General features: G+C 45.9%; 1 protein-coding gene across 1 annotated transcript; it reads left to right on the top strand.

Moving 5' to 3' along the window:
* Positions 1-999: 999 nt before the first annotated feature.
* rhot1a (ras homolog family member T1a) lies at positions 1,000-20,971 on the top strand. Its single transcript, XM_080523805.1, has 19 exons — positions 1,000-1,380; positions 2,970-3,028; positions 3,407-3,488; positions 3,695-3,738; positions 3,837-3,890; positions 4,059-4,111; positions 4,688-4,796; positions 5,833-5,934; positions 6,046-6,144; positions 6,599-6,707; positions 6,985-7,105; positions 8,891-8,975; positions 9,330-9,475; positions 11,798-11,898; positions 12,000-12,130; positions 12,592-12,675; positions 12,868-12,990; positions 13,351-13,553; positions 19,715-20,971. Exons 1-19 carry the CDS (start codon positions 1,344-1,346, stop codon positions 19,830-19,832), a joined length of 1,860 nt encoding a protein of 619 aa, XP_080379931.1. The 5' UTR covers positions 1,000-1,343; the 3' UTR covers positions 19,833-20,971.
* Positions 20,972-21,420: the final 449 nt, after the last annotated feature.

The raw sequence follows: 21,420 nt of genomic DNA, 5'->3' as shown, positions 1-21,420 counted from the left end.
ACCATAACGCCCTGAGTGGGGTGGTAGATTGTTAACTAATTTAGTGGCTATGGTTGTAAAAAAAGTGTTTAAGCACTTAGCCACATCCAGCTTGTCTGTAAGGAGAGAATCACCAGATTTGATGCTGATGTTTGTAGACCTGGTTTTGAGTTTTTGACTGCAACCTAGTTGGCTATTAAGTAGCTTCCAAAGGTCACGTGGTTTGTTTAAGTTTTCTTCGATTTTGTTATCGAGGTATTCTTTCTTAGCAGATTTGGTCATGGTAATTACCTGATTGCATAGTTTGTTGCATTGTTTTTTAATTTTCTCAAAGTGGGTTTTGTGATCTTCGTTTAAGTGTTTCACTAAGAACTAAAGACACTCCTCAACCAGCCTTGAAGATGAGATGAAGCATATCCCCATGATATCCCCTGTCCCTGCTGATCGTGTAGGGTTTGACCCTTTATAAGAACCCCACCTAGTGGACAGATAGCATTAAGCAGCACCAAGTGGATCACACCCAACAATGGATAGCACTAAATCTACACCTCTGAGAAGTGTGTTAGGGACTGGGCATTTGGAAGCCTATTTACAATGCAGATGTGTGACATTTGACAATATTCTACTTGAATTGCTAAACAGTTGAACGGGATAAAGTGTCAGTGCATGTATTAGTTGGCACTGTGGTGGTGACCATGGAGGTCTCAAAATGCACTCGTGCTGTGCACATAGAGCTACATTATTGTATTACAATGGCAACTAGTGACACTGCAAAGTTCTATGTCTCTTATGATCAATAAAGTACCCAGTAATAAATATATATAATATGTTTTATTATTTTTGTGTGTGGAGTTAACCATTTTGTATTTACATCATGACGTATTTGATTATTGATATTATTTATTGACATTTAAATCATATCTATATATTTGCCACTAGAGGGCAGAAAATGCGTTTCATTATTTCCTTCCGGCAACATCTGTCTGTTGCTGTTACCCGTAGTTGCCGGGTGGAGGTCAGCCGGAGGAGGCGTGCGCCAGAAACGTCTTGTTCAAAATGTCATGAAAGTAGCGAAAAGAACAGATTAAACGTCACTTAAAGAACAATGCCCTTTAAGCGACTATATACAACGTACTGCCGTTGAACGTGTAACTTTGAGCGTTCAGAGAAGGAGAAAAGGGCCCGCGAACAAACGGAGAAACCCCATCCGTCCGTTGTGTCCTCCAAAGACAGTGTGACAGACAGCAGAGAGCAGAGAGCCAAGCAGGCCTGACAGTCTGGAGGACGGCGCCGGGAACAATCGATGCTATATTTCTGAAAGGACAGAGACTTTCTCATTTGTGAATTAAGAACCCGTTGCAAACATGAGAAAGGACGTGAGGATATTACTCGTCGGGGAACGTAAGTGGCTGATTCATCAGATCTAGCTGTGATGGTGGTTCATGATCAAGGACCCCAATTGAAATAAGCCAGTGGCTTTCTTGGGGTTTTATCCTGTTAGTTGACCTTGTAATATGTACTTTCATGTACCTACTTCTGCAAATCTTCTAATAAAGTTTTCAATCAATCAATCAATGACCGGGCTGCGAATTTGCGAAACCTTCGCAAATTCGCGACCGGGCTAGCTCGCCTAGCTAGGTCGGCTAGCGCGTCTGCTGCGTCCGATGAATCAAACAACACACTGATTTAGAATGTCGAATTAATCAAATCGGTGTGTTGTATCTAGAGGGTGGATGGCATTAACTCAATAACCACATTGATTCTGTCTGGACAACGTTATTCAATGACTAATAATGCCGCATAACATTTTAGCTAAGTCTTTTCTGGCTGGGCGGTGACAAGAGCATTGGATGTGATTTCCCAGATAGTGACGAATGCATCAACGAATTGCTGTCAAACACGACCTTTGCTCTGCCAGTCAGACATGGTAGTGCATGGGATTTATTCTTCGTTGACTGCTCATTACATGAGTTGCAAAGATCCACATTCATAATCATCAGTACATGTTTAATCTCAGTTGCTCATGTATTTGAGCTCTTCCGCTTGTTTCCTTTGGTGATTCACCCTATCCACCCAATTATTCTAAAGGTACTTTGTTTTGAGGGCCCTACAATGTCAGATCATATTTTATGAAAACACTGAGATCTCCAAGTGACATCTTCCTCCTGTAGAAACCCGGCCTGAAAGGGTGAATGTGATTGGAGTCTGTGGTAGTGGTTGTCTAATTTTCGACCGTCTGTTGTTCTTCTCTCTCACACATTTGTTTGTCAAGACTATTTATATATCAGTTATGGTGGGATGCTGGCACTGGCCTACATAGCCACATTCTCTGTGGTGTTGACAGCCCCTTGGAGAGGGCAGCCAAAACGTGTGTATGCCAGCGTGTGTGTGATACAGCCAAGCCCACCAAGTCATTTTCTTGCTTCTTCTGAGAGTCTGGCCCTGTTTCAAGGATCCCTGAAGCGATCACTGTTACTGATCTGACATGACAGGATAGGCGAAAGCTATGTAACAGATCCCATCTTGCTGTCACCCATCCAATGGAATTTGATCATTAGGCTAAAAACTGAAAAATGTAACTGGGCCTAGCTCTCTTACCCGAAAGAGATGTTACTCAGCCTCTCTTGACTGTGTGTGGTAGCTCTCACACTGTGTTTGGTAGCTCTTGTTTCTCCCTCCTGGTGTCTGGTGTGCTGGCTTCAGTCAAGTGATGGAATTCGATAAGCCACTCTCCAACACTCAAACACTCAGGCCTAAGCCACAGCACAGAACACTTGCCACGATCAGCTACCCGTATGTTTGCACTTACACACATTGTTCTAACAATGCATGATTGGATCTGCATGTTGAAATGTTTAGAGGTGAGAGTAGAGGTCAATCAATGATTTCTCTCTGCATTAGATCTGTATCAATAGCACTTTATGGCTTATGGCACAACTTATGGCAGTCTCACTGCAGACCGCTGACCCACACTTCTCTTGTCTCCACAGCCAAAGTGGGGAAGACATCCCTCATCATGTCCCTGGTTAGCGAGGAGTTCCCTGATGATGTAAGTCTGAACATCCACAGTAGCCTTGCTTCCCGGTCATGTGATAAGTGACTAAACGCTAAATGCTAGCAGTACACCCCTGTCTCCAGATTCTAATGTTCCTAAACCTTTGCTTCCCTTTGTGGAATTGTATTGTTTGGGAGCAGACTTTGATTAGCGTTTTGAGTACGAGGCCTTCTGTCTTCAGTGGTTAGGTTATTATCATAACGGAAAGCTAAGGATCATTTTGTCTGGCAGTCAGACACCTGTTTAAATACAGCGGTACAGATTTTCTAAGAGGCATTTTAGGACACACCTCCTAGACTTCCAGTCCACCTCTTGACCCCCCTTTCGCCTTCAGTCATCACCAGAGCTCACCTGTTTTCCTCTGTGTGATAGGTTCCCCTTCGAGCCGAGGAGATCACCATCCCAGCGGATGTCACGCCGGAGAGAGTCCCCACACACATAGTGGACTACTCAGGTAACACCACAGCCCACCAGGCAGTCCTCGTCATCACTGGAAACTGTATAGTAATGGCTATGGATTAAGATCCTTGTATGAATATTAGGTTTATTGACAGTAGAATGCCAGTGTATGGGGGATACCATTTTTGGAACAAAATGAGGTCTGTTTATGGCAAACTGTCTGCTGATGTGTTTTTTTCATCTTTCGTCTTGACTCTGCAGAAGCTGAACAATCAGATGAGCAGTTGTATCAAGAAATATCTAAGGTTGGTTGGATACATGTCCTTTTAATTGTCTCCTAATTGGTCCCAAAAGATGCTAGAATGTTTACGTCCTAGAGTAACATGTTTCTCCCTCTTCACAGGCCAATGTTATATGCATAGTGTACTCTGTCAACAACAAGAAGTCTATTGAGAAGGTCAGTTCCATTCATTATGTGTGTGTTATAGCCTAAACCTTACACACCCACTTTGACAAAGTATGTCGCAGGCTGCCTGCTATATTGAATTAAAGAGAGTGTCTGTGTCTTTCAGTCTTGCTGTCTTTGCCTTGCTGCAGTGTTTGATCTCTGCGCTCCCTCTTCTAGGTGACAAGCCATTGGATCCCCCTCATAAATGACAGGACAGACAAGGATAGCAGGTGTGTGTGTGTCTGTGTGTGTGTGTGTCTGTCTGTGTGTGTGTGTGTGTCTGTGTGTGTCTGTGTGTGTCTGTGTGTGTCTGTGTGTCCTTGGATCAGGGACAGTGGACTGTCCGTCTGTCTGTCTGTGTCGGCCAGCCTGAACCCTATTCGTGTTTCCATGGCATGTCTACCCGACTAGATCTAAAACAGCCACTGACCCCTCTTCAGTAGAGAAGCCCCAATGCACGAGATATCTCTGTACCACCTACTGCATCTCAGTAAAACAGGAAAAGCTGCCAGGTTGTTGTGCCCTGCTGGTTGTCACCTGCTCGCTGTAAATTCCACCACAGTACTCTGTCTCCTGTCGTGCCTTTGATTTAATGTATGATGTCAGAATATATAGTGGTAGAATACATTACCTTACTTGACCCTGAATGATTTGAACAGCTTTCCTCCCTGCTATCCCCTGCTAGTTAGCATAACATCAGATCTTGATGTATTTTTTAATCAGTTGACTTTTGAGTTGCGGCACTACGGCTGAATTTGTTTGCTAAGCTAACATGAGATGCTAAATGAGTCGTTCTGCTGTCGCAGGGTACCACTGATCCTGGTGGGGAATAAGTCGGACCTGGTGGAACACAGCAGTATGGAGACCATCCTACCCATCATGAACCAGTACTCTGACATCGAGACTTGCGTGGAGGTAAGAGACACCGCCTGACCAACTGCCTGTTTCCTGTCACCATTTTTCGCTGCAAATGGACACGGTCTGAGTACACTGACTAGAGTACACAGACGACACGGCGGTGCCTGAAATGATGTCCTCTTGCACAACGTTCAGCATTTGAAACGACAGTCCATATTAGTCCTGTCAATGATGCGTGGAGTTGATGTAGAACTGAAACACTAAGTCAACATTGTGCCTTGTTATTCTATCCTGGTTGTGAAACGTAAACTACTGTATATTGGAAACTCCGGTGAGAATCCAGTTGATGCATTGGCCTTCTGAGGCTGCTCGTCCCCTGGGCCGAGGGGCTTGCGTGCGAGCGGCTCCTAAGGTTTCAGCCAACTCCTGACTCCACTTAGATTCTGGTGGGCGGTAAATTAACCGAGATGCTGGACTGACTGTGTGCGCACTGCTGCGCCGGTGTCATGGAGGAAACACACGTCTCTCTCTCTGTGGCTCATGTGACAGCCCGGTCATGCCCTCCGCGACGGGATTAGTTACAGCTGCTAAAAGGAGGAGAGGTGGACGACGTGTGGGGGCACACATACACACACACACACGCCTGCTCAACTGTTGAGACGTGCCGGGAGACACACACACAGAGGACGTGCGAATTTGATTTAACCCGGCCGGTCAATTATGCAGTTGTACAGTACCACCAGGGATTTGGTTACTTGTCTGTCCTGTTTCACAGTGGAATGTCATGTTGTTCTGCTCTCTCCGTTTCTGCTGTGGAGCTATTCTGATTCCCCTCATGTCTCATGTCTAATGCTTCATAGCTTGTGTTGTCACAACACTGTTTGTAGAACAACATGCCATGTCGCCACGTCATGGATCCAAAGTCCCATATTTCAACGACGCCTTTCAGTTTTCCATGATAACCTCTTAACCTCTTAAAGGTCGGGTCGGTTTCGTTTTGGAAAAATCTGCCCCATTGCGACTCGATGCAAATACCCAAACGCAACTCTGAACAGCTGAACACAGGACTGTGCTGTGTTTCTGTATATTTCAGTGCTCTGCCAAAAACCTGAAGAACATCTCGGAGCTGTTCTACTACGCCCAGAAGGCCGTGCTCCACCCTACAGGCCCCCTGTACTGCCCCGAGGAGAAGGAGGTGAGGGCAGACCCAACCCTGGCACTGGACACTTTATTATTGATATAATTATGATTTATTGTTTTCCTACATGCAGTCTCTCAAGCTCTCGCGTGTTCCGTTTGTGTCCAGATCAAGCCGTCTTGCATCAAGGCCCTAACTCGCATCTTCAAAGTGTCGGACCTGGACAACGACGGCATCCTCAACGACAACGAACTCAATTTCTTCCAGGTACGAGGCCTCGCAGTCGTCACGTCGAATGTCGCCGGTCGATTCGCTTGGCAAAGCTGCAGGCTTGTGAGCTCATTAAAAATGATAACCCTAAAAAACCTGATTAGCTTCATGCTTCACAGTCAGTTTGTTATTACTGGAGGGGGGAGGGAGACGGATGGGTTGGGAGGTTCATGGTACAGTAGGCTGTAAAAAACAGGACAGGTTTAGATTTGTTAGGTTTGTTAGTAGGGTGGTGCTGAAAAAACATTTCAAAACAACTCTAGTCCTATTTTTAGTGTGTTTGTCCCAGTAGATTCTGCAACGCTGGCACTTTTATCTAGCACAAAACCAGCTTGGTAGCCGGGTCTGAGGCTGGGTCTGAGGACTAGCCCCTGTGGCCTCACCAGGCGGTTAGTACTGTGTGTTTGTGCCCGTGTGTGACAGAGGATGTGTGTCTTTCTGCTCATGCTAGCGGACATGTTTCAACACGCCACTGGCCCCCCAGGCCTTAGAGGACGTGAAGAACGTGGTGAGGAAGAACATGACAGATGGCGTGGGGGACAACGGCCTCACGCTCAAAGGTGAGACGGACCCAACCAGGAAGGACATGGGAACGAAGCAACATTTCTCCCATTTCTCCTTCCCATCTCTCTCTCTCTCTCTCTCTCTCTCTCTCTCTCTCTCTCTCTCTCTCTCTCTCTCTCTCTCTCTCTCTCTCTCCACTTCTCTCTCTCTCTGGTCTCTTTAACCTTCACTGAAAGTCTTGATTACGTACGCATGAATCGCATCATCAATAACCCTCTGCCTGTGTGTGGGGGATGTTCTCTAACTTACCTGCTCTTGTCTGTGATTGGCCAGGCTTCCTGTTCCTACACACACTGTTCATCCAGAGGGGGAGACATGAGACCACCTGGACGGTACTGCGGAGGTTCGGCTACGATGACGACCTGGAGCTCACACAGGAGTACCTGTACCCCCTGTGAGTCCCCCCTCCCAAACCCCCAGGACTCTTAGACCCCCCAGGGACAAGCAGTACCTCTGTCCATGAAGCAGTGGAAATACTATAGGTCTGTTAGAATGGTGGAACAATGTAGAAGTGAATACCAATCGCATTGAATCTACCTGTTATTAACTGTTTTTAATAACTGATCTTGTTAATAACTGATCTTTTTGTGGCCTGGGTCGGTCCAGTGGTCTAGCACGGAAGATGGGTAGTGACATGGGTAGATGGGTAGTGACATGCCCTCTCTCCCTTCTTCTCCTTACTTTCCTGTCTGTCTTCACTGTATCTGTCTAATAAAATGAAAAAGGGAGTAACCTGATGTTGTTAGTAGGGGTGTAACGGATCACGGATAATCCGTGATCCGTACGGATCGCCCCCCACGGTTCGGCACGCATGTGTACCGCGGATCAATTGCAAAATGTAACCAAGTAATAATATTACTTAATATTAGTTAATATCCCTTGTAAATCACAATGTAGAGTTTCCATGAAAAGATAGACGCGACAGTTGCGTGCTTTGTTTTACTCTAAAGCGCAATGATAGGTTGATAATGGGGGAAAAAAATCCAGAACAACAAGGCTGCGTTCGAAAATCCGCTCTGGAATCTGATCAGCATTCATGGAACGCCTCTTGTCCAATCAAATGACTTGGTCCCTTTATGACGTCGGACCCAGTGTGCTCTCCGGCGCTCTCAGAGCAAATTTACGAACGCAGCCCAAGTGTATCATGCTGCTAATGTTGGAGACAGAGAAGAACTCGAAATGCCTCCCTCGTCATTTAAATCCCATGTATGGGAGCACTTTGGCTTCTCTGTCAATTATAACAATGACGGACAGTGTCATTGGAAGTGTGGTCGATAAAAAAGTTACGGTGTTTAAGCGTTGTGCAACGAGAAAGTCGTACGAGCATGGCCACACATTTGCCGCGTCATCACCCTGGTGTGTTGACGGGAGGCACGAAAAAGGCAGCTTGACAACTTCTGATAATGTAGCCAATATTTTCATACCATGTTTAAAGTAAGGTTTCACTTTATTATTTAGTTAAAAGTGGCATAAAACATGTTTATTTGTCTGCTTTAAAGAGCCCAGTGATTCACTGCTGCAACCAGGTGCCTCCTCCCTCTCTCCTACTGCATCATTTAAGTTGAATGTGTTTCTGTTTAATATGTAGCCTAATGTTTGAGTGTAGAATATGTTATGTATGTATGTATATATATATTTATATATACACACACACACATATATATATATATATACACACACACACACACATATATATATATATATATATATATATATATATATATATATATATATATATATACCAGTTTTGACATCTTGAATGTTGTTGGGTTTTACACAGTAAAAGTGGTGTTTTTACAGAATTCGAATGTTGATCCGAAAAATGATCCGATCCGTGACTCAAAAACCGTGACACGATCCGATCCGTGAGTTAGGTGATCCGTTACACCCCTAGTTGTTAGTAACTGATGTTGTTAGTAACTGATGTTGTTAGTAACTGATCTCGGGTGTGATCTCATTTTACTGAACTCTTGTCTGGTTCAGTCAGATCAGTTAGCACTCTGGCACTCCTGAACGTTATCACTGAAACAAGACAAATGACTCTTGTCTGATGATCCGTCTGTCTTACCTGACTTGTTCTGACTTGCAGTAACCTTCCCTGACTGAGCTTTTTGTGTGAGAAAAAGTCACAGTCGCCTTTTTAATGATACTAATTCTGAGTGTTGTTTGACTGTGTCAGGATAAAGATCCCCCTGGACTGTACCACCGAGCTCAACCACCAAGCTTACCTCTTCCTCCAGAGCGTCTTCGACAAGCACGACAAAGTAAGTCTGGCCAGAGACACTGTAACATTCCTACTGTAGTCACACAGTCCCAGAGACATTCCTACTGTAGTCACACTGTCCCAGAGACATTCCTACTGTAGTCACACTGTCCCAGAGACATTCCTACTGTAGTCACACAGCCCCAACCACCTGTCATCATCAAGAAGCAGGTGTTTCAGAGGCTGTACAGTTAGGCGCACCTGTGGACAGTTATGGAAGCCTTAGTTTATTTTATGTTGTTGATACTCCCACACTGAAAGTGTGTGTGTGTGTGTGTGTGTGTGTGTGTGTGTGCGCCTGTGTGTGTGTCTCTGTGTGTGTCTCTGTGTGTGTCTCTGTCTGTCTGTCTCTCAGGACAGAGATTGTGCGCTGTCTCCAGACGAGGTGAAGGACCTGTTCAAGGTGTTCCCCTACATGCCCTGGGGGCCTGACGTCAACAACACAGTGTGCACCAACGAGCAGGGCTGGATCACCTACCAGGGATACCTGTCACAATGGACGTGAGTTACCTGTCTTTCTACCTGTCTCTCTACCTATGTCTCTACCTGTCTCTCTACCTATGTCTCTACCTGTCTCTCTACCTGTCTCTCTACCTGTCCCTCTACCTGTCTCTCTACCTGTCCCTCTACCTGTCTCTCTACCTATGTCTCTCTACCTGTCTCTCTACCTGTCTCTCTACCTGTCTCTCTACCTGTCTCTCTACCTGTCTCTCTCCCTATGTCTCTACCTGTCTCTCTACCTGTCTCTCTACCTATGTCTCTACCTGTCTCTCTACCTGTCTCTCTACCTATGTCTCTACCTGTCTCTCTACCTGTCTCTCTACCTGTCTCTCTACCTATGTCTCTACCTGTCTCTCTACCTATGTCTCTACCTGCCCCTCTACCTAAGTCTCTACTTATGTCTCTACCTGTCTCTCTACCTGTCTCTCTACCTATGTCTCTACCTGCCCCTCTACCTGTCTCTCTACCTATGTCTCTACCTATGTCTCTACCTGTCCCTCTACCTTTGTCTCTACCTGTCTCTCTACCTATGTCTCTACCTGTCCCTCTACCTATGTCTCTACCTGTCTCTCTACCTATGTCTCTACCTGTCTCTCTACCTATGTCTCTACCTATGTCTCTACCTGTCTCTCTACCTATGTCTCTACCTGTCTCTCTACCTATGTCTCTACCTATGTCTCTACCTGTCTCTCTACCTATGTCTCTACCTGTCTCTCTACCTATGTCTCTACCTGTCTCTCTACCTATGTCTCTACCTGTCTCTCTACCTATGTCTCTACCTATGTCTCTACCTGTCTCTCTACCTATGTCTCTACCTGTCTCTCTACCTATGTCTCTACCTATGTCTCTACCTGTCTCTCTACCTGTCTCTCTACCTGTCTCTCTACCTGTCTCTCTACCTGTCTCTCTCCCTGTCTCTCTCCCTATGTCTCTACCTGTCTCTCTACCTATGTCTCTACCTATGTCTCTACCTGTCTCTCTACCTATGTCTCTACCTGTCTCTCTACCTATGTCTCTACCTGTCTCTCTACCTGTCTCTCTACCTGTCTCTCTACCTGTCTCTCTACCTGTCTCTCTACCTATGTCTCTACCTGTCTCTCTACCTATGTCTCTACCTGTCTCTACCTATGTCTCTACCTATGTCTCTACCTATGTCTCTACCTGTCTCTCTACCTGTCTCTCTACCTGTCCCTCTACCTGTCTCTCTACCTATGTCTCTCTACCTGTCTCTCTACCTGTCTCTCTACCTATGTCTCTACCTGTCTCTCTACCTATGTCTCTACCTGTCTCTCTACCTATGTCTCTACCTGTCTCTCTACCTGTCTCTCTACCTGTCTCTCTACCTGTCTCTCTACCTGTCTCTCTACCTGTCTCTCTACCTGTCTCTCTACCTATGTCTCTACCTGTCTCTCTACCTATGTCTCTACCTGTCTCTCTACCTATGTCTCTACCTGTCTCTCTACCTGTCTCTCTACCTGTCTCTCTACCTATGTCTCTACCTGTCTCTCTACCTATGTCTCTACCTGCCCCTCTACCTAAGTCTCTACTTATGTCTCTACCTGTCTCTCTACCTATGTCTCTACCTATGTCTCTACCTATGTCTCTACCTGTCCCTCTACCTTTGTCTCTACCTGTCTCTCTACCTATGTCTCTACCTGTCCCTCTACCTATGTCTCTACCTGTCTCTCTACCTATGTCTCTACCTATGTCTCTACCTGTCTCTCTACCTATGTCTCTACCTGTCTCTCTACCTATGTCTCTACCTGCCCCTCTACCTGTCTCTCTACCTGTCCCTCTACCTATGTCTCTACCTATGTCTCTACCTGTCCCTCTACCTTTGTCTCTACCTGTCTCTCTACCTATGTCTCTACCTGTCCCTCTACCTATGTCTCTACCTGTCTCTCTACCTATGTCTCTACCTATGTCTCTACCTGTCTCTCTACCTATGTCTCTACCTGTCTCTCTACCTATGTCTCTACCTATGTCTCTACCTGTCTCTCTACCTATGTCTCTACCTATGTCTCTACCTGTCTCTCTACCTATGTCTCTACCTGTCTCTCTACCTATGTCTCTACCTGTCTCTCTACCTATGTCTCTACTTATGTCTCTACCTGTCTCTCTACCTATGTCTCTACCTGTCTCTCTACCTAAGTCTCTACTTATGTCTCTACCTGTCTCTCTACCTATGTCTCCGCCTGTCCCTCTACACTGTAGGAGGACATGGGTGGGAGGAATTATTGTATATATCACAATACCATTTTGACCTACAAAGCTCACCACACAAACACACACACCATGACTGTCCACCTTGTAATCTGCCAGGTTAACGACGTACCTGGACGTCCAGCGTTGTCTGGAGTACCTGGGCTACCTGGGCTACTCCATCATCTGTGAGCAGGAGTCCCAGGCAGCGTCCATCACAGGTAAGAGTCTGGCGGTCACGTTCCGTCCGTTTGTCTGGTTCACAGTGTCTGTTACGTCTCTGTGTCCTCCGTCCTCCTGACCCACGTCTCCCCCCCCTCAGTGACCCGTAACAAGCGCATCGACTTGCAGAAGAAGCAGACCCAGCGCAGCGTGTTCCGCTGCAACATCCTGGGCGCCAGAGGAAGTGGAAAGAGCAGCTTCCTGCAGGCCTTCTTGGGCAGGAACCTGCAAGTGAGTGGAGCTGCTTGACCACCTGCTGTGAGGCTCTCCCCTGCAGGGGCCCCTGGGACGTCACGTCTTACTGCTTCACTGCTAACTCTTCACTAGCTTGGGTTAGGGTTAGGGGGGGGGGGGGGGGGCAGCGGTCTCTATCTGCTTAACTCATTAGGTGAATAAAGTCACTGAAATTGTCAACATTCTAGAGTGACAAGGGTGACTTTATACATTCATTCATTTTGTTACTCATCAAGTAAATACATGAAACACGTGGCGCTCTAGGTGGCGAGTCTTCCAAAATTCCTTGTCAGTTAGTGAGTCAAGCAGACTCCCTAATCAAGTTAATGGCGAATGAACTGACGTCAGCAGAAACAGATTGGCAGCCAGACTCGCTCCACAGCAGTGACAAATAAAACCTCTTTACTGATTTACCGGTTCTGAAGTTCTGAACCTTGTTCTTCCTCTCGACCCGACAGCGACAGAGGAAGATAAGAGAAGACCACAAGTCCTTCTACGCCATCAGCACCACGTATGTCTACGGCCAGGAGAAGTACCTGCTGGTGAGGCCGTAACCTCATGTCCCTCTAACCATGCCCTCTGGGATTATACTGCAGCTCTGGCCATGGGATTATCCTGTGGTAATGTGTAATCCATAGCGTTTTACTGTATAACGTACAGCTTTAGCGTTAGCTAGAGTTGGCTACGGTCCATCGTGGTTAATACTGAGTGTTTTCCCTCTCTTCTGTCCGTAGCTCCATGAGGTCATGCCGGATTTCGACTTCCTGTCCGAGGCGGACCTGGCGTGTGACGTCGTCTGCTTGGTGTACGATGTCAACAACCCTCGCTCTTTTGAGTACTGCGCCAAGGTCTACAAGGTGAGCGGAGACAGCGTATCCCTGTACAGTACATCGGTCGTTTCAGAGAGCTGGTCGGTGACTTCTCACCTTCCAGCTCTGCGTTCTCTGTAACCGTTCTTCTATAATCTTAATACCGTCTGCCACGTTCCACACCAAGACAAAAGGAACCAAGTGAATCTTAAGTCTGCGTTTGTAAAATTCGCTCTTGGAAATCTGATCAGCACTCACGGGAATGCCCTCTTGTCCGATCAAACCACTCGGTCCCTTTATGACGTTGGACCCCAGTGTGCGCTCCGGCGCTCTCGGAGCGAATTTACGAACGCAGCCAACGTTTACTAACTAACATCACTAACACTTGAACCCTCTGGCCTTCGGCAGCAATACTTCATCGACAGCAAGACGCCGTGCATGATGATCGCCGGCAAGTCGGACCTGCACGAGGCCCGTCAGCACCACAGCCTGACGCCGCTGGACTTCTGCCGCAAGCACAAGCTCCACCCGCCCCAGCCCTACACCTGTAACACCACCGACGCGCCCAGCAAAGATATCTACACCAAACTCACCACTATGGCTATGTACCCGTGAGTATAGCCCCCCCCCCCCCCCACACACACACACCCCTCTGCTCCTAAACCCATCCTGGACCCTCACCCCCTCATTTCTGGCCCTTCACCCCTGCAACCATCCACCCCCTCAGCTACTTGTCCTTCTGTGTGTGTTTGTGTGTGTGTGTGTGTGTGTCGCACCTCCCCATCTCCCACTGTGTCTCCAGTCATCAACAAGGTTTCCCTCAGATATGATAAGGTTCTGGTATTAGGTTATGAGTACTAGGTTATGAGTTATAGTATTATTTCCCGGTGTTAGACTGTTTTGATCAGTACTTATTATAGTCTCAGTTCATACTTGTTGTAGGTTACAGAACTTTAACCTTTGGGGGCTTTACACACTATCGGGCCGACTATCCTGGATCGCATAGATTTCATTTTCCTATCATCTTTTCCAGCGCTCATACAGCAGTGACTGTGATGGATGTGTAACCAGCTCAGCTCAGCTCAGCCCAGTACAGCTCAGCTCGGCACTGCTCAGTGTGACTGCTCAGTGTGACTCTGCTCAGTATAGTGTGTATAGTGTGATTAGGGTATGTGTATTATCAAATTAATATGACATTCCACGCCCAAACTAGGATAATCTTTAGTAAATCCATGACTTCGTTTGGTTTTGATGGCCGAAAGCCACACAGTCAAACTCAGCTGGATATGAGCTATTGAAATTCTGCCCTGCTCCTCCACTGACTGTGCTGGGGGGGGGGGCAACGTTACGTAGCTACTAATTAGGAGATTAGGCATGGGAGTAGATTAACAGTGCTTTAATTGAGCGTGCCCTTAAATCCACTAAAGCCACTTGTCTGAGGCTAAGTCTATTGGTTCTATGGCATGTACTGTAGTTGGTACATAGAAAGAAAAGTCTTTGAAGGGGGGGGGGGGGGGGGGAGATTCGGCTCTGTTGTTGCTGTCTCAGACATCCTTCTAATAAGATACTGAAGGACAGTGATGTCAGCGGCTGCCTAGGGCAGCAGAGTTCCAGCGGAATACAAAAAGGGTTCCTACTGTAGAAATCGGTCAGGGTGACTCAGGCTAACACAGAAACATATAAACTACTACTGTACATGTTTTTGTAATGAGTCTGAAGAGTTGTCATTTTGTATTGGGAGTTCCTCCAGCTTTCGCCTTTCTTTGCCACTCTTTCCTTCATGCTTTTCGGCCCTTTCCCCCTCTTCTCCCCACCTAGGTGATTTGTGGAATTACCACTCCTGAAAGATTTACTGTACATACAGATTATACTTGAGTACGAGAGCAGTGGTTCTCAAACCTCTCCTCGGGGACCACCAGCCGTTCCACATATTTGATCTGTTCCACCACCAGCACACCTGATTCAACTAATCAAGTGCAAAGCAATTATGATTTGTACTTGATTAGTTGAATCAGGTGTGCTGGTGGTGGAACAGATCAAATATGTGGAACGGCTGGTGGTCCCTGAGGAGAGGTTTGAGAACCACTGTACTAGAGTATATATGTTCTCCTTTTTGTTCAATACAAATCCTTTTCAACTTGAGGTAACAGCAAATAAAAGTAATGTTGATGTCACAAGCTTTGTCCTGTACAGTAAAGGATTATCTGGCTCTGCCTTAACTTGATCTACTTTATAATCAACTACCTGGCTAAGGCTTCCACCCACCCGTGATCAGGTTACCATGGGTTACTGTAGGCCTCCTGGACCATAGGTACGGGTGTGGCTCTGATCTCCTCTGTGTGTGTTTGGTCGTTTTTTGTGTCTCCGCAGCCACGCCCGGCTCCGCTGCTTGTGCTCCTGCAACAGATGCAGCTATTGCATCTATCAGAACATCATCAAGTCTGAGATACTGCGAACTATAAAGGCCAAATTCTACAGTGTCGTTCTCAACAGGTCCATATGAAGCTACTGTAGTGTTTTAACATAGCCCGTCCCCCCCTCTTCTCTCTCTGGCCCCACCCCCTATCTCTCCTGTGTGGGGGTGAGGGGTGGGGGAGGCGGGGGGTACTTCTAACCCCAGCTGTCTAACACTGGTGAAGGTTTCTCCTCCTCTTCCCCCTCAACGCCTCTCCGTTGTCAGGTTTACACTGCATATCCACCACCAGGAAACAGGAAAACCACTGAATGTTGTTTGATTTCAAACAATTTAATTTGTTTCATGTGTTTCTCTATTGAATCTGGCTGAGTAGAATCCACAAACTACAAGACAGTAGACCCATTGGATATCGAGTTTGTCAACTTGTCAAGAACTCCAATTGTTAAAGCACTCAATATCTTGACCCGTCTCGCTCAATTTGTTCACTGCTAAAGCAAATAGCCCAGTTTCCTCTGCCCCTGGCGAGAAAACCGTGGATGGCAGCAGAGTTGGGTTGTGACGGTGTCTCTTGGTCTTTGCTCCAGCCCCACACAGCACTGCCCCACAAACCTCTCTTCCACGCTGCGCGGGCTAACAGCTGTGCTGCTAGCTAGGGAGGTAACCATGCTACGTGGGCTAACACCTGTGCTGCTAGCCAGGGAGGTAACCGTGCGGCTGTGTTCCGCCTGACCCAGTATGCATGTTCTAACGGTCTAACAGTGTGTCTGTTCATGGGTGGTGGGCGGAGTAGCATCTTGACTTGTAGCATGATCATCGCTTTTGTTATGGTGAAGTAACCAACGCATGGCTTTATGTACAGTTGAACATGTTTAAAGGTGCCAGAATGTTAGAAGAAGACAAGTGTCCTATGTTGAAGAAGTCCACATGGCTCTGTCTGTCCATAAGAATGGTGTTTTTATCGTGCAAGGTGGATATGCAAACTGTAAATCTGCACTAATACATTATTTGCGTTGTCAGGGGTTAAATGCAACCTTCCAGATCTCTCCGGTTTGGTTCCATTTGGCCTTGTTGAAGCTGTTCGTCATCAAACTGAAAGCCTCATAGAATTCTGCTTGGGTTGTTGGGCTAGATGTGTTCTTTCTTGTCAAAAGTAGACACTGAATATTATAAAATGGGATTCTAAATTGGGGAGTTCAGTTGTGCATGTTATATGTGGCTTGTTCCTTCGTCTATTTCTTTTTTGAAATTGACCTATTTCAATGACAAAGGAGTTGCATGACTGATTTCTGTGACGTTTTCAGTGTCGAGTTCTGATACGGAGTGAAATGATTCTCACACTTGTTTACACCCACAGGAGTTTATAGTAATCAATCATCCACTCCAAAAACAGTGTGAATGTTTCTGGAGCACTATACATCCTCCATTCATTTAAAATTGTAAACTAAAATTCCTCATTCTCTTGTTGGTGTAGACTATTTCAACTAACCAAATGTTGAATGTATAAAACAATCTTTTGTACTGTAAAATCAACAAAAAACCCCAGCTTGTACTGTATCAATCACATTTAATTTCATGGTGTTGTGTTTTTCCCCATTATAGGTGTTTGTACACATGTGTTTGGCTGCCCCTTTTTCTCTTCCTGTTGCATGTGTTTACCTTCTGCTAACTCTTCCCTGTCCTCTGCATGCGTTGTCTGTCTGACTAACCTTCTTCTCTGTGGGGTACGAGGGGCTTGCCTTGGTCCTTAGGTCAACACTGCCCCCTACAGGCAGCTGGGAGTATGCTCTCTCCACCAGCAGCATTCTGCTTTGCGAGTGGGCAACTAGTGCCTGGTGTTTGTGGGGGAATTGTTAGTGGTATTTCAGTGCAGGGTTTGAATGGCTCACTATTACTGGTTTGACATTGGGCTTCATTGTGTTTGTTCAATACTAAAGTATGTGCTGTGTGATGTATGTCTGTATGCACTGTCGTTTTCTGGCCTCAGTGGGTAGGTTTACAAACGGTTGTAGTAGGTTTATAAGCGGTTATAGTAGATTTACAAATGGTTGTAGTAGATTAACATATGGTTGTAGTAGGTTTATAATGGGTTTGGGGATCCAGGCATGCCCAGTACAACAGTGTTGTGTGACACATTCTAACTCCTTTGTTGGTGCTCTTTTAACCTTTGGAGAGGAGAATTAACGAATGCCATTAATACATCTAGACGTTAACAATGGGCGCACACCACATTTATTTAGTTAATAAGCTAGCTAATAAGCTAGCTGAGATGCATTTCGACCTTTGCTGTTTTGGGGTTTTCCCCACACAAAATTGCAACAAATTCCTGTAGCAAGCCACAAATACTTAGGCTGGTCATTCAAATGTAGCGTCTCTAGCCCGATATGGGCCCATAACATACCCTAGGAAAAATCCCAGCCTGCCATCAGAGCATTCCTTTGACTGCTGTGTGGTGTGTGGCACATGGTCCGACGTCGCGTGCGTGCGCGTGCGCGCGTGTGTGTGTGTGTGTGTGTGTTCCGTCCTGCAATGTATTGGCCAGGTGTCCTGGTGGGGTGTGGGTCGGGTGGTTGATGGTTGAAGTGCCCTACTGTGTGTATGTGCATGTGTGTACAAGGTTGCAAGCGTTAGTAGGCGAGGTTCTGTTGCCTGAGGAGGAGAGCGGCCTGGTCCAGCAGGTTCATGACGTGTCTAATGTAGAGGAGTCCGTCTACATGGAGTCTTCTGTCCTCCCCTTTGTGCCCCCGGACAGGTAAACCTCAACACCAGGGGGGCAAAAGGGACAGGTGTGTGTGTGTGTGTGCGTGTGACTGGGTGTGTGTGCGTGTGACTGGGTGACTGTGTGTGTGTGTGTGTGTGTGTGTGACTGTGACTGTGTGTGTGTGTGTGTGTGTGTGTGGGTGTGTGACTGGGTGTGTGTGTGACTGGGTGTGTGTGACTGGGTGTGTGTGACTGTGTGTGTGACTGTGTGTAGGCATGCAGGTGTGGTGGGCATTGGTGTGGTGCTGTTTTCAATGCAGGCACTGTTGGGGGAGGAGATGAGCTGCTGTAAGTTCATCCGTGTTTCTCTCAGTGGGCCAGTACTCAGCCTTTTCAATGTCGGTAGTTTTTTCCCTCACGTGAAACGTAAAAAAAAAAAAAAATAATCTCTGTTTGTGTCTTTTCTTTGGGTCAGTCTTTTCTTGTCGTGTGTATCTAGCTATGCTAGAGTTTGCTTGGCCTCCTCGTCCTGCTGAAGTGTAGGCTCTTTATTGGCAGCCTGTGAGGTGGCTTGGTCTGGTCTGGTCTGGTCTGGTCAGGTCAGTTTACAGGCTTGTTGGAGGACTGGTGGTGGTGTTGTGGTTGGTTGTCTGCTGAAGGGTGAAATGGTCTTTTAGATATTTTCAATATAATGTATTCCTCTCTGAAGGTTAAGGTCTAAGTGAGAATTGTATGAATCTGTATTATGTGTGGGTGGGTGAGGTGTAAAGAGAAAAAGGCACTCTGGTCCTGTCCAAACTCTGCTATTGGAATGGCCCAAGCTGTGTGTCTGTTGACTGCTCCTGCTCTCAGCTGTCTCAGTGGACATGAATGCAGCCCTGCTGTGTGTGTGAGTGAGTGAGAGTATGAGTGTGCCATTCTTCAGTCATTAAAGTCATTAAATATTTCTGCCTAACTATGCTCTGTGTGCAGTCATCGCCCTGCAAGAACACATTCTCTACATTCACTTCCACTCCATTTCTGACCTCTTGTCTGCTTGACCTGTCTGTTGCTCACCGTCAGTGCTGCTTAACCTCCCACCACAGCTGGTAGTACAGTAGGTATGAGACGGGAGCAAACCTCTCCATACAGAGGAAGTCGACTGCAATCAGAGAGCACATTTAAAAAAAAATTCTGTTTGAAAATGTTGTCTCCCGTTAGTGTCTATTAATTCTAGCCTCCCAACTCTTTGCTCCACTATAGCTCCACCTCCCCTCACTTTATTTATTTTTATCCCGAAGTTGATTGTTATAGATTCATGACAAAATGACCACACAAAGTGCATGTTCTAATGGCAACCACATGTTACAGAGTAAAGGCATAATGTACCACTGGCATTACTGGCTAGTTAAATTCCACAGAGTACATATTTTGAAAACAGACTGTGTTGGTATTATTGGAAGTGCCTTTAAAAGCGATGTGTCGGAGGGGAAATAGTGTTTCACGGTTCTTCTGTTTCCAAGGAGACAGTTTTAGGAAGTTTCCAACCAAGAGAACAACGTCACTTTGGTTTGTCATTTGGCAGCGTATCCTCATGTGATGTGGAACTGAACATGGCATTGTTGTATAATAATTTCTCTCTCTCTCTCTCTCTCTCTCTCTCTCTCTCCCCCCCCTCAGACACATGGCACAGGCGGACCATAAGAACTCTACGTTTTGGCTGAGGGCGAGTGTGGGAGCCACCGTGTGTGCAGTTCTTGGCTTCGCCATGTACAGAGCGCTCCTCAAGCAGCGATGATCAAACACAGAAAGCATGCAACATCAACCCCCCGCCCCCTGACAGACAACACAACACAACAAACCAAACCAAACAGTTGCGCTAGCCCACCCGAAACCAACTCTAACCTATCCACCTGAACCCACCCTAACATGTCCACAACTCACCTCCTCTGACAGAGGAGCAAGTCACAAAGAAGTCATAGATGCATTTTATATATTTGAAACTGAAGAGTGTCATTTTGCAACTATGTTTTTCTTGGGTTTTTATTTTATGAATTGTCTGCTGACGTGTCCACCATCTAATCTACTGAGGGCATTCTGGGATCGGTTGATCTAGTCTAGTCTTGGGTTTTCTCCAGGTCAGACAGTAGTAGTTGCTGGTTGTTTTTAAAAGTCGTGTAACCCCCCGGTCTTTTTTTCCTCAGGTCAGTATTAGTTAGCTGGTTTGACCAAGATCAGAGAATGCAAGAAGGTAGCCGCACAGAACTCACTACAAAAGGGACTGAATACATTGTTTATATATGTGTATATATATTGCTAGGGTACTTAGGAGTACCCAACATGATCACAACCAGAACAAAGCTTGCCACAGTGAATAAAGGGTTCAGCTCTTAACCCTTCCAGAACATATACTGGAGGAGTTTCAAATCAAAGCCATTTCTAATGTCAAAAAGGTCATAGGATTCGTGCATGTTTCAAATGTATTAATTTATTAACCAGTTTTTTTTTTGTCTGTTTGAATGGTTTGTTCAGCATTGCATGAAACAGGCGAGGGAATCCTCATTTCCATGAATTTTTGTATCTACAGTAGTATCATCACAGCTGCCGTTATTCTGAAAGGCGAAAACAATATCATCATGACTTATCTGCTTCATCCACTTTTTTTATTTTCAGTTTTTCAAATAGAGCTTTTCCCTTATGAATGAATGAATGAATGAATGAATGAATGAATGAATGGTCTTTATTGTCATTGCTATAGTACAGGTACCAAACAACGAAATTTAGGAGGGTATTACTCTATTTTTATGATGTTAGACTCTATCAAGCCCAGAGATTATTATTAATCTGTTAACAGCCATGCAGCGCACCTCTCCCACCTTGAACCATGGAACTGTTTGTTCTCATAATCGACTTTTCCAGCATTTACAATAAATAACTGTGTGATCTGACTGTGTCTCTGGAGTATTACTAGTCTGATTTCCTTGACACCCTCTCTCCTCCTGAGGGTCCTGATGGTCAGAGAGCTGTGTGAATTAGGTTGAAGTGGTCTGAGTGGCAAACACCCATCATACAGACATCCAGAGGGATCCCAAGCAGGTCTAAGACCTGTCTTCATCATACAAAACATGATTTAAGTTGCTCTTTTCGGTCTACATTTTCTGAACCCTTTGAATGACTACTGGCTTACCACTAACAACAGTCTTAAGTGGGAGCTCACATCTTCAAATGTTGCTGTTATGAGTACAGATCTACTGTAAGAGTTCATTGCACGCATAGAGTTCATAATTCCATATGGTTCTGTTGAGTAAATGTAGACCAGGCCTTTTGTGGACCACAATGGAGAAGTGAGTCGTTTGGGACGGTGATATTCCTGCTCATGTACTGAA

Source organism: Nansenia antarctica (assembly GCF_963989245.1).
Source record: "Nansenia antarctica genome assembly, chromosome: 2".
Lineage (NCBI taxonomy): Eukaryota > Metazoa > Chordata > Actinopteri > Argentiniformes > Microstomatidae > Nansenia > Nansenia antarctica.
This window is presented reverse-complemented; position numbering and strand designations above follow the sequence as displayed.